At 45.1% G+C, this 13,705-nt stretch overlaps 1 protein-coding gene across 1 annotated transcript; it reads left to right on the top strand.

Annotated features, from left to right (window-relative positions):
- Positions 1-1,510: 1,510 nt before the first annotated feature.
- On the top strand, positions 1,511-13,489 carry ZFYVE19 (zinc finger FYVE-type containing 19). Its single transcript, XM_071427378.1, has 11 exons — positions 1,511-1,714; positions 2,270-2,391; positions 4,856-4,909; positions 5,411-5,571; positions 6,787-6,932; positions 7,811-7,925; positions 8,471-8,680; positions 9,174-9,253; positions 9,862-9,972; positions 11,420-11,562; positions 12,962-13,489. Exons 1-11 carry the CDS (start codon positions 1,661-1,663, stop codon positions 13,032-13,034), a joined length of 1,269 nt encoding a protein of 422 aa, XP_071283479.1. The 5' UTR covers positions 1,511-1,660; the 3' UTR covers positions 13,035-13,489.
- The last annotated feature ends 216 nt before the right edge of the window (positions 13,490-13,705 follow it).

The following is a 13,705-nucleotide window of genomic DNA, read 5'->3' as shown; positions in this document are numbered from 1 at the left end:
AGCACTCCAGGTGGGAGCTGCCCAGAGCAGAGTGGCTAAAACTTTGTAGGACAGAGAATGTACAACATACTGCACAACAACTGAGTTTGGCAAGAAGACGCACAAACCAAAGCCCTCCCTTTAATCTCTCCTGCACTTCAAATAGAAATTGAAAACCTTATAGGCTAAATCGTCACATAGGATTTTATAATCGAGTTCGCTTTACCATGGAAAACAGCCCCGGGCAAAAAAGAGAAATAAAGGAAAGCTGGGGCTGCTCGGCTGTCAAATGGCCTTCGGTTCAGGAGCTGGAGAACCGCGGGAGCCGGGCCCCCTCTGGCGGACACCTGCAGGGAACGGGAATGGGAATAGGAGCGTGTAGCGCCGCTTCTACAGACAGGTAAAACAGAGACATCTCCCGGCCCGGCCGCGGCTCCCAGCTCTGTGCGGCTCCATGCGCAGCCGATGCGCTCTCAGCAGGGAGGCTCCATTTCCTTAGCGGGATCCCCCCGCACTCCTCCATGGATGGGAAGGATCCCTTGGGCTGCTGCTTGTATTTTTTCTTCCAGAGCTGCCCTCCAAATTCCACCTGTCAGTCGGTAGGTTGCACTGTAACATCAAGACTGAAGTCTCCTGGTCTTGTTTTCCCACTGAGCAGCTCAATAGTAAAGACAATGAAGCCTTTTAGTTGAGTTTGTCCCGATTCCCTGCTTTATGCCTACAATACCTGGAATGTCCGGCTGGTCTCTAACACAATTGCTGGACAGGTACGACGTTTAGCTTCCAGCTGTCTTTCTAATGTTTTTTACCATTAAAAAACCTAACCGAACAAAAACCCCAACAAGCACACAAATGCCAAAAATTAAAGACTCAGAGAGAACCCCCCATTTTTCCCTTTATATTTAGCTCCATTCAGATATTAAGGAATTTTACTTCCTGGAATAAATCAGTGAGTTTCCTAATTTAATTGTGTGAGTCTTTACAACGTGGGCTTATATATTAAACTGGAAAGAATGCACAAGACACCTGCAAACCCACGCAGTTAACAGGATGACTCATTTGCACTCCGTGACTCTTTTTGCAAACACTGCAGGACACTTACTCCTGAGGGCAGGCGGATCAACACTGGCCGAAGGACGGCTTAGAGTTTTGCAGTTCGGCTGATTCCTGCTATTCTGAGCCAGGATCTCACCACAGGTTTCGGACAAAAAGGAACCACCCAGAGTAGCTTGAGAGCAACACTGTCAGCCTGAGAGAATACACTTTCTTGTTTTATTAACACCCAAGAACAGTTAATGCCCTCCGAGCCAGAGCGCCTCAGGCGGGGGCGGGCAGGGGCACCGGACTGCACGTACCACAATGCATCGCGCGGCGATGGTAGCCGAGCCGGCCGGCCACTGGGGTCGTGCGGAGCTCTGGGTAGTGTAGTTTATTTGCAGAGAGCCACCTGGCGTCTGAAAGCGGGGAGGGAGGAGCAAGGGACTACAACTCCCGTAGGGCTGTGCGTCGGCAGATCTGTGTTGAGGGGACGGGAGGGTGGTGTCCGCGGCTCCTAGCTTGTGACAGCCCCGCTCGCCGCCGATCCTTGGGCCTGAGGCAGCCGCAGCACCGGGCAGACCATGGAGCTTGGGATAGCGGGGGTGCAGCGCCGTGTCTGAGGGCGGGTTGGGGCGCTAGCGCCATGGATAGCCGGTGCTATGGGTGCGCGTCCAAGTTCTCTGTCTTCAAGAAAGAGGCAAGTCCGGCTGCGGGGGTCAGGAACGGGCCGGTGCCGCGAGTACCTGCCCCGCCCTGCGAGGGTCTGATAAGGGAACAGGGAGCTGCTTCGCCCGGCGCCGAGACACGCTTCCCGGCCAGCATCCTGGCGCTGTTGTCCTTGCTTACTGAGCTCTCGTAATGCCTAATTCTGATATGTCTTCAAATAAGAGAAATTACTGACCAAAAAACCAAAAAGTCATTGAATGCCATCCCTCTAATCCAGTATTCTGTCATGGTCTCAGACAATTCACACACACACACTTCGCTAAACTATGGGGTGAAACGGTGACTCTGCTCCCAGCAGGAGTTATCTGCTGGTGCTCCAAGGTTCTTGAGTCTCCATATCTTAGCTGGTGAAACAGTTCTTGAGTCTCTATATCATAGCTGGTAAAACAGTTCTGTCACACAAAAATCAGTATAACCCCGGCATTATTTTGTGTGTGCCTCGGCACGGGCACTGTGCCCGCAAGCGGCAGCAGTGTGGTGGCGAGGTGGTGAAGCCCTGTCCTGCCCCTCTCTCCTGTCTCTGCAGTGTGGCTGCAAGAACTGCGGACGCTCCTTCTGCTCGGGCTGCCGGAGCTTCAGCGCTGTTGTTCCCCGCTGTGGAAACACTCAGCAGAAGGTGTGCAAGCAGTGCTATGGGAAGCTAACTGGGTAAGATGGGAATGTTTCTTCACCCAAAGAAAATTTGCTGCTTTTTTCCTTCAGTTTACATTCCATGTGGTGTTGCAGATTTCTGCAGGAGAGCTCTGCCTTCCATATGTGCAGGGATGCTGCCTGTACCCCAGAATATCAGGACATTTCTGAACTTGTTGTTATATGAGCTGTGCAGTCCTAAAATAGGAATCAGGATTTGTGCCTGTTCTCTATGGTTGACAAAGTAGTTTGAAAGCATCAGGTTTAAATCTTCATGGATGGACACTGAATTCCTGTGGACAGCTTAACTAGATGGGCTGAGGTTAAGCCAGGCTGTGTTTTTGCCCAGAAATCTATACCACTTTAACAGTTCTGGCAGTCTTCTCAGATGTGAATAGTTGAGTAGCCTGACGATAAGATGTTCAAAATCTTATTAATTCTGTGGGCAAACAATGACATAGATCCTCCTTGTTGAGGGATCTCTGCTATGTGTGGCCTGAAGACATAAAGTTTTGTAGCCTAAAATCTATAAAATTTTTGCTTTTAAAAGAAAACTTTAAAAATTATTTGCAATCATAACCAGTAGACTTCCTGTTGAAAACAAAACATGTAATTCAGTAGCAGCGGGATTATAGACTTGAACAAGCAACACAAGAGCACAGGTGTACACCAGAATTCCTCTGTCAACCAATTTTTTTGTGTCCTCCTTTTTCATTTCTCTTGTTCCTTTTCCTCACTTTTCTCCTATAGCATGGAATTTTCACCAGTAAGGGGGGAATTTTCTGTCTCTGCAGGTGTCTAAAGGAGAAGAGCCTCATTAGTGAAGGTCTTCATCTTCACAGGCTGCTGAAAACAGTGAAGGACAGTATTCAGTCTTTTCAGTTTTGAAATTTTCTGATTTCCTTCACAACTTCAAAGCCATTAAGAAAACAGGGCCACCTGTCTTGATGTTTCCTCTGGGTGTTTTTTTCTCATAATTTTAATTTCAGCACTAGGGAGCTACAGCAGAAAAACAATCTTCCTTGACTGGATAGCAGGTAGATTATAGAATTATAGAATCATAGAATGGTCTGGGTTGGAAGGGACCTTAAAAATCATCTATTTCCAGCTGCTGTGCTGTGGACAGGGACACCTTCCACTAGACCAGGTTGCTGAGAGCTCCATCCCACCTGACCTTGAACACTTCCAGGGATGGGGCATCCACAGCTTCTCTAGGCAACCTGTTCCAGTATTTCACCACTCTCCAAGTAAAGAAATTTTTTTCTAATATCTAATCTAAACCTGTGCTCTTTCAGTTTAAAACCATTCCCCCTTGTCCTGTCACTATGTGCTCTTCTAAAAAAGTCCTTCTCCATCTTTCTGGAAGTTTCTGGGAAGACCCCAGAGCTGAATGCAGCACTGCTGGTGGGGTTCCATGAGAGAGGAAGAGATGGGTAGGATCCCCTCCCTTGCTCTGCTGGCCATGTTGCTTTGTATGCAGCCCAGGACACAGCTGGCTCTCTGGGCTGTGAGCACACATTGCTGGGTCATGTCCAGCCTCCTATTCACCAGCACTCCCAGGTCGTTTTTGGCAGGGCTGCTCTTGATCTGTTCATGCCCCAGCCTGTGTTGATACCAGGAGTTGCCCCAACCCAAGTGCATCACCTTGCACTTTGTCCCGTTTCACCTCATGAGATTCCCAAGGGCCCACTTCTTGAGCTTGTCCAGGTGCCTGGATGGCATCCTGTCCTGCAGGTAACACACATGGGCTGCAGTTCTGTAAGCTGCATATGTTGTTCTGCGTGCAAATAGCTTTCAGAATTGAAGCCTTAGAACTTTGGAAAGTGTTCCAACAATGTTGCATTCAGTCATTACTATATGGGCCTTAGCTGTGATTTCTAAGAACAAATAAAATATGCTAACTAACTTACATAAGTGTCTACTTTAGTCCCTCAGCCTGAGCACAGCAAAGTAGAAGAGTTAGATGTGTTTTAGGTGTGCAGTGTTCAAGTGTTTTGTAAGATGTTATATAATAACTTCTGTAACACTTTGTTTTACTTGTATGTTATATAATTCTGTGTTTGTTGCATGCCCCAGCTCCTTCCAGAGAGTCCCACTGCATGGAAGCTAATTACCCTGGGAGTCTTACCTAAGTACTCCCTGCCTGCCCTCTGAACTGGGAGGTGCAGGCTGTGGGAGGCAAGGGTATTTCAGCCTCACCTCCTTGGATCACTGGTGATGGTATTAAGTCACATTCTGTCCAGATGCAAAACAACTGGACCAAAGGACAGAAATGAAGGCTCCCGCTGTCCTGGACAGCTATATTGTCTTAATCCCTTGCATAAGCTGATTCCTCTCAGTATTAACGAGGTTAAGAAAGGGGCTGTACCAAGAGGTCAAGAAACACCTACTGATTCCTCTTGAGATGAGAGACTAGATGATTGTCAGTATTGTCAAGTATTGTCAGTATCTTGAGTTCAGAGAAATCATTTTTGTCTTTCAGAGAAGGATCTCAAAGCAGTTCAGCAAAATGGTCACCACCAGAAAACTACAAAAAGTGAGTTGCACTTGCCAAGCAGTTCTTTCTACTGCAGACAAGCCTTTTAGGGCTTCCTCTTCCGCTGTGGATACCAGGAAAAATGGGGCTTGTGGTGTGGGTATTTGCTTGTTCAGAGTTAGATTAAGGATGGACTTTTTGTTTTGCTGTTTAGGCTGTTAGTTTGTTTGGAGGGGTGGGGGCTATGCTCTTTTGAATGGACTCCTGAACAGCCACCTGCCTGCAGTTATCTGTGGCTGATCAGAGTTGGCTTGGATACAGGAACATTGTGGTGAAATGTTCCTTGTCTGCTGGGGAGTGCTTCCAGATGTGTTCTTGTAAGCTAAGGTTTGCCTTACTCTTAGGAGTACTTTATTGTGCTGATATTGGAGAGAGTAATTTCATTTCTGTTCCGCACTGGCATTCTTCAGATAGCCTGTTGGGTTCACAGAGGACGTTTTCTTATCTCCAGGTTAAAATCCGTGTTCTCATTGACATGTATTTTTTCCCTCCTTGTCACAGGCGTGTAGCAGCTTTTGAGGCTAAACAAAACCAGCTTAAAGACCAACAGAAGGCAGCTGCAAAACCCCCAGGTCGAGCAGGCTGCAGATACCAGGGGCTCTCAAAAGAGGATAGAGCTATTGCAGAGAGACTGGAGAGGCTCAGGGAGGAAAGGAAACCAAGTGAGTTTTAGAGAACACCATAAATACCATGGGTGGGAACACTACTATTTGGGAAAAAATGAACCTGGAGGGAGAGGGAAGTGCTGGGCTTTAAGTGGCTGTGATATTAGGGGGATGGAGGCTTAAAATAGGACAGAGCATCCAAGGTCTGCTGCCACAATGCCCACCTTCTACCATGATTTTAGATCAATGTTCCAGTTTCATTTTGCTTTTTGGGGTTTCTCTTGAAACTACTACTCAGTTTTGGAGCAGTGTCTTACTCCAAGTAAAATCACTTCCTCATTTTCCATTTTTTGGGGTAAAAACATGTGTCAAACCCACTTGGAGTAGCATGAAATTAAAGTCTTTGGCCAAACTATTTTGAAGAAGGTTTCCTGTGAGTCATCATCTTGGGCAACAGCAGTTCCAGTCTCTGTGGGACTATATTCTGACCAGCCTTGTCTCACAGAGAAGGAAAAGGATTTTCATCCCAGTCTACAACTGCCAGGTTCTGGGACTACTTTGAGGTGCTTGCATGAGAGTAAACTATTTTAAATGTTAAGTATGGTCTCTAAAAGAAAAAGAACACTCTTCAGAGTGCTTACCTGGTTATCATACCTAGAATCATTGAGTCAAACCGTCCACTGCCAAGTCCACCACTAAACCATATCCCAAAGTGCCACATCTACACATCTTTTGGGTACCTCCAAGGATGGTAACTCAGCCACTTCCCTGGGCAGCCTTTTCCAGGGCTTGACAACCCTTTCTGTGAATTTTTCCTGATATCCAATCTAAACCTCCCCTGGAATAACTTGCAGCCATTGCCTCTCATCTGTTATGTGGCAGGGGGAGTTTCAGTCTGATAAGGCTGGGATTGCATTAGGAGATTGTGGGACCAATGGACTGAACTGCCTAAATTACACTAATTTCTCTGCCTGTCCCTAGAATCCCAAGTCAGCTGATTTCCAGATGACATCACCCTAATACTTGTGTTATGGCTAGGAGATAAACTGTGAAGAAGGGAAGGGCTTGGAAGAAAGGGATAGCAGTTAGCATCAGGGTAGTCTCAGAGTCACAGCAGTATGACCCTTCATTCACGCCCGGGCTGGGCAAGGTTTTTGCTCAGGTGTTCAGAGTCTGATTCCAGAAAGAAATACAATTTTAAGGAAAAAAACCATGTAGCTTTTCATTTTCAGTAAAAAAAAATCTCCTCCCTTGGGTTTTTGTGAATTGCAGAGTCCATCCCTACTCAGGCTGAGATCGAAGCTAGGCTGGCAGCCCTGAAGGAGGATGGCCGAGGACCTGTTCCATCCACACAGGAAATGGAGGACCGGTTGGCTGTCCTGCAGGGTAGAGATCCTCCTTCCCAAGCTCCCAGACCTGTAAGCTCCCTTAGCTCTTTAGTCAGCAATTTATTCTGAGCTGACACAGTAACTGGTATCACAACATGCTAACCATTCTTCCTTCTTCAGCCTTTTTGTGTCCAGGTAGCTTTCTTCAGAAATCTCTGTTTCCTGATTGTGTCATTGCTCCAGAAGCAAATCACCAGCCTTTACTCATTCACTGCTTCAATTTGAATGCAGCATGTTCCTTTATGCCAGATGTAGTTTGTGTGTATATTTTTAACAATAGATGTTAAGGTTTTTTATTCTCAATTCATTTATGTACATAAGTGGTCATAGTTTTCCAGAGCTGTTTGTGTTGGAGGCTTATCAGCCCTACCTTCTAATTACATCTTCTAGTTGTTACTGCATACCAGCTGGGCAGAAACCTGTTAATTTTAACAGAAATGGAAGCCCAGCATGATTTTTCTGAGTTTGCAGAGGAACTGGTTGGATATATGCTTTGAAAGCCTATAGGAATGATCTTGTCCCCCAAGATACCATTTCCTTATGGTTCTTTCAGCTGCATGCCATCATAGGTCTCTGTGGGGCTTGCTGGCTGGCACTGTTGTGAATGGTGCTTTGTTTACACTGGAGGTAGTGGCAGAGCTGGAGTTGGGACCCAGCAGCACATATTTCTATACACTCAGCACCCCTTTGCCTTCTTTAGGTGACTGCTCTTAGGGCTGTGTGCATTCAGCACCTCTGAAAATGAAGCCCTTACAAATCTTACACCACATAACTGTAAACTGAGATTCTCAATGTTAGTGGAGGCATCTTTGTATAGCTCCCTTCTAGGGTGATATTGATTGCCAAATTTGATTGAGTATGCTGCTTTCCTCTCATTTGCCTTTTCCCACACTCCCCTGGTTTCTTAGGTGCACCAAGCCCCGGATACCCGAAGTCTGGTCCAGCAGACAGATGACCTGTTAACTCAACTGTCTGAGGAAGTTGCCATTGATGAGCATTACAGACCAAGAGCTCAGCCTCAGGGTATCTGTTTTGGCTTCTAAAGATCTGTTTATGTATAATAATGTATGTGCTATGCTAAGAAGGGAGTTTGTCCCTCTCTATGTAACTTAGCAGGTGAGCTGTCCAGTTTGTCTATATCTTCCCCTTATAATCCCTTGCATTGACCAAGAGTGGCTCCTCACTGGGTCTTGGTGTCTTTGCTTGGAGATAGTTCCTTCTTGTCAGGGTTGTATTATTCAGATTCTCTGTTTCTCTAGAGTGACTCCTCTCTGGGGAGGAGCTGTTGCTAATGCTAAAGCACCTGTGCACTGTTACAAAACATCAGAATCCGGCATACCGTTCTCTTTCTGGCTGCATTGCCTTCTCTGTAATCTCACTGTAAGCCACAGATTAGCTCATTTTCTTCTCTTCATGTACAGTGAAGATTCTACTGGCATGCCTTTTCCTCTCATTATCCAGTTTTAGGGAGAGCAGCAAGCTGCTCTCATAGCATTATTTGTCATGTTTTCTGTGCCCAAGGAACATGGCTGCTGAGTCACCAGTGTGTTCTGTGTGTCTGTCTGCAGCTGCTAGTAGCCAGAGTTTGAATGATCTCAATCGGGGAAGTGAAGACTGTGTTTGCCCTGCAAATCTGGACCCAAAACAGCTAGAGGAAGAGAAGAATAAACTTCTAGCAGAAGCTGCTGCTGAGCTGCAGGAAGAGAACACTAGGCAGGAAAAGATCCTACAGGTTGCCAAGAGACTGGCAGCACTCAAAGGCGAGGACCCAGAGAAAGGTTGGTAGCAGATGAGAATACAGTGCCAAGAGAGGAATCGAGTTGCTGTGATAGAGTAAATTTTTTATTAGAGTTTATCCATTTAATTCCTCGGTTCTGCAAGAAACAGACTGAGATTTGGTTCTGTCTGCAAAGTAGTACAGGTTGATTTGTCATGAAATCATTACGAAAGATCTAAGTTGAGGGTAAGGGCTGGCACTGTAAGGTCAGACTGCTTTGTCTTGCACCCTTCTTTGGGATAATTCTAGCATGCTCTGGTAAGGTTAACAAAACTTTTAAAAGCAAAACTCTGGTTTTGGTGGGGATCTTTTCCATCTCTCTTCCAAGTATTGAAAATAAACAGTAATGTCCTTTATGAGGAACCTGCGCCTTAAAAGGTCAGAGCCAGAATGCCACAGCCAGCTCACACCACGAGGAATTGTCTCTGGTACATTAGTGTGCACAAGGCTTGAGGCAGGTGTGAGTCACAGTCTCACATTTCTTACTCCTACAGTTACCCTGGAAACCTATAGGCTCCCTGACAGTGATGAGGAAGTGGCTGAGGAGGAGGCCATTCGCAGAGTGCTGAAACAGGTCAGAAGTGGCAGCTGTGGCCTTGTTTTTCATCCTCTTGGTTATGTCTTGTGTGTGTGTTATCTGGTGAGTGTACAAAGGTTGTGTTTCTGTTCCTGAGAAGTTTCCTTCCTTACTTTCCTAGTGCTTTTCCAATACTAGGTCCCATGGCCCATTCAACTGTTTAACAGGCAGTTGAAAGCAATACTTCTAGTCTGTCACACTGTCTTTCTCATTCATGCTTAGTGTCTCTTGTGGTCTGCATGTGTCTCCTGTATAACCACACTTTGCTGGTATTTCCTCTCTTGTTCTGTTTTCCTCCAGCCCCTTAGAACATGGATGATGAGATGTGTGCTGTGTAGCTCAGCTTACACCTACATTTCTCCCCAAAATGTCTCCAAATTGTCTTGCAGGCAGACCTGAGCTTAGGTTTGTCTGATATGTCACATGTGTGCAGAGTGCTCACAAGTGCAGAGTGAGCTTACATCTGTCTGGGTAACACCAGCTGCATTCAGACTTGTCATCTCCTGTTACCGCATGAGAGTATTGAGTGCAGGAGGTTTAGGGCCTGGAATGAGGCTCCTAGCTGTGTTTGAAACAAGAGACTTCTTTCTTTGTGTTGTTACCAGCTCACAGAGGAAGCAGCCCTGGATGAAGCAAGTGGATTCAACATTCCCCCAGATCAGACCACCCAACCAGGATCCTCACAACAGAACCTGTGTAAGCAAGCAAAGCAAAAGGTCAGTGAAATGGTCAGGATCTCTTGAACTGATGTCTGGAATGTTCCAGAGTGTCAGGAGAGTACGGTTCTGCAGCAGAAGTTTGTTGAGTTGTATCCTAGGCTTGACAGACAGTTGAGTTGTATCCTAGGCTTGATGCAGAAAAAAAAAAAAAAATTAAATAACCAGTTTCTTCAGAGCTAACAAACCAAGCAGCTTCTGCAAGGCTGACCAGCTCTGAGCTTAACTGTGAATCATCCTTGTAATTATAAAAAGAATTGTTCCCTGGAATACAATTCCTTTCAATCTGGCTTTGAGTTGAACGTTACAGAGTTGTGTAAACCAAGAGAAGTTGGTAGACACCTCACAATATGGATATTAGAGAATTATACATATATATGTATAGTAAGATCAACAAGGCCATGTACCATACATGTACCATACAATCTGAACCAGAATAAATGGGAGGTTTCCCAGTGCTTTCAGCATGTGCAGAATGGAACCTCTAGATAGTATTCTACTGTTCATGTTCTCATATAATGTCAGAGGAAGGAATTAGTAGCAGGATACCCTATGCTTAGAGTGGATTCTGGCCTACTGTGGAAATATATACATAATCTCTAATGTATATTACAAGAATTAAATGCACCTGTGACTCACAAGCACCTGTCAGGCCTGCTCCCAGTGGAAGAAATTATATAATTGTAAACATTATCAAAAACATCCATCTCAGGTATGACACCTTGCATTTCTGGGATTACTGATGCAAAAGATAGTGTTAGGAAAAGATTGTGTTAGGAAGCTGCCTTTGCCAGTGTCCCGGCACAATGCCTCAGTGTGTTTTCAGCTGCACAAGAGTTCTCTGTAAGGGAGAAGGAGGCCATAGTTGGCTGTATGGATATGTTTAGATTATGCTTTCAGAAGATCTTTTTGTCCCAGCCTCAGGTATGAATGAATAGTAGGGACCTTTTGGCAAAGCACTTCCTTTGTCCCACAGTTTTCTTCCCACAACAGGGAGAAAACAATGCTCCCACCACCACATTCCTTTCCCTTCCCACATAGCCCCTTTCAGCAAAGCTGTTTGATCTCTTGCTGTTGCAGCAGGAATTGTCACATGGTATTGTTGTGGTGCCTGCCAGAATATCTGAGCTGTATGCCCTTAGCACACACAATGTGGATGTACATCACTGTAGACACTAAATGAGGCTGAATACCTGTTTACATTCCAAGCAACATAGATTTTAACCCAAATTCTAGAAAGTACCTTGGGTTTTTATTTAACAATCTAGATGCATATGGAGCCTGTCCCTGCACTCTGGGCAAGTTCATCTCACAGACTTAGGATCAACAGAGAGGAAACTGGGGGCTATGGGACAGGTCACTGTGGCCATCATGTATTACAGTTAAGGTCCTTTATTGCCCCTGCTGGGGTTTAAACTCTCTGTCTCTTGTTTTCTATGTGAATTAGAGCCACACTCCAGCCACCACAGCTCTTGCAAGGGCAGATGATAGTGATGAGGATGAGTTACCCTGGTGCTGCATCTGCAACGAAGATGCCACTTTGCGCTGCCATGGCTGTGACGGGGACCTCTACTGTCAGCGCTGTTTTTGGTGAGTCATCCAATTCCTCTGGGTCTGAGAGGTGGTCAGAGGTAAGCTTGGCCCCCTTTGTATGTTTTTGTCATTAGGCAGAAAAACAGGCAGTAGGAGGCAAGATTTGAGGAATCCAGATTTGAGCTGAATTCTAGTTGTTAGAGAAATACTTTGTGAGATCAGTAGTTGTCCCAGGCTTCAGGGTCCTAGGCAGAAATGCTTGAGTGAATGTTTGGGCACATTGTCTGAATGTTCTCTGGAGCAGCTGATAATGCTACATTACGTGGGATGGGATAAATGAGACCATTGTTCAGTGACTCCTTTGGCTTGTTAATGCCATTGATGGATGACCTAGGCTGGAATCCCTTAAAGGGGGAGATCAGATAGTATGAATTCCTGAGGGTTTTCTTAGGTTGAGACTTTGCAATCCTAAGCCATATTAAAACATTCTTTGTTGAAATATGTATGTGTGAGCCTTTTTACACCAGTCAGGCTGGTGAAAGACTTGCAGCAGCTGTAGTCTTTGTTCTTAAACACGTGTGGCTAGATTTTTGACAAAATTTTCATGTCTCAGATTTGTAGGGTTAATTCATTTAAATACAAAGTTATTCCTGACGGGTTGTGTGACTTCTTTTTTTTCATACCTCAGAAGTATTGGGTAGCTGGCTGGGTTCTCAGATTATTGCTGGATGACATTAAGACAGCAGGTTGCTAAAAATGTGGTTGGGATAATAAGATACGCTTTTTGTGCATATTCTCTCATTTCCTGCAAATGTATTTGTAGGGAAATGCAAATACAGTGGGGGAAATCCATATGAAAATGTTCAGAAAACATATGACTGGCAATGTTAGATTGTTAAAAACAAAGCATATGAACAAAATTATCTGACAGCAAACATCAGTAAAAGCAGATTTAACAGTCTGGCAGGTGAGTTTATCATCCACGCACTGTGGATGCAGGCTTGTATCTTACTCAACACTGCCTGTTCCTGATCATGCTTAAGAGAACTGCCAATACACTGCATTACTTTCAGTTATTTTCCAGAGTTTTCTGGAGGAGACTCATTTTGTCTGTTGTCACAGTTGTTAATGTCCCTGGAATCACAGACACAGTGCTGAAAATGAGCCATGAATTACATGAATCTCTTCAAGAGGGAAAGAAACAGAAGGACCTGTTGTCATTTTCAAATCCAGCTGACAAGGATGAGTAGACCTTCCTATAAAGCATCTCAGAAATTTCTGTTGCAAGCAAATATCTTAAGTAGTTAGTCCACATGGCTGCCAGTCAGATCCTCACAGCCAACCCTTGGGATAAGTTTCTGGTTAAGGGCTGCTGGGAGATATCTTGTGCAGTGGCTAAGGGTGGGTTCCTGGCCTGGCTATTTGCTTCTGACTGCAATTTGTATTTGCTTCTTAGGGAAGGCCATGAGGAGTTTGACCTGAAGGACCACCAGACCTCCCGCTATCATCTTCCTTGCAAACAGAAGTGACCACACTTATGGGCAGAAGAGGAGCTGGAGAATGGGAAAACAGAGGAGCCAGCCAGATGGGAAGAATCTAAGTGGATTTGCAGCCAAAATGGGTGATGTTTTGGACAGTTACAGGATGTGCTGTAATTTGAGGAGGCTTGCAGGGCGTGTGACTTAGTCTTCACAAAGACACCTGAGAAGTGCAGGGTTTGCTGTGCATGCTTGGGGATAAATGAGGACTTGATATGAGGAGGTGGATACAAGTCCATAAATACAGATGGTAAAACAATGTGGGTAGCAGGAAAGATGTGTGCTTAAGGCAGTACTGACTGGCTGATAAATAACTTCCTGCTTTTACTAACAGCTTATACACTGGTTCAACAGGCAGCAAAGCACTTTGCACTGAGAAAAATGTCTATATTGTGATCACGTGTGTGATGGGAACTTGCAAAGCATAATAAAAATTACTTACAGAGGCCTGTGGTTAAAGTCTCTCCTGAAAATGCCTGATAGCCCTTAACAAAGTGTTGGTTTCTTATAATTGTATGTTAGTCCTAGTGTCAAGCAGCTTAGGGAAAGAAATGAAGAATAGTGAAGTCATCAAAAATGTTTCTGTGGTGTGTCTGGAAAAGATGCAGGGCAGTGTTGCTCACTGACATGAAAGAAAGGATCCTTTGAAAAGGTAATCTGCT

Source organism: Agelaius tricolor, unplaced genomic scaffold (genome assembly GCF_023055355.1).
Source record: "Agelaius tricolor isolate 1412-34295 unplaced genomic scaffold, bAgeTri1.0.p SCAF_5, whole genome shotgun sequence".
Classification (NCBI taxonomy): Eukaryota; Metazoa; Chordata; class Aves; order Passeriformes; family Icteridae; genus Agelaius; species Agelaius tricolor.
The sequence above is the reverse complement of the archived record's forward strand: the minus strand, read 5'-3'. Positions and strand labels throughout refer to the sequence as shown.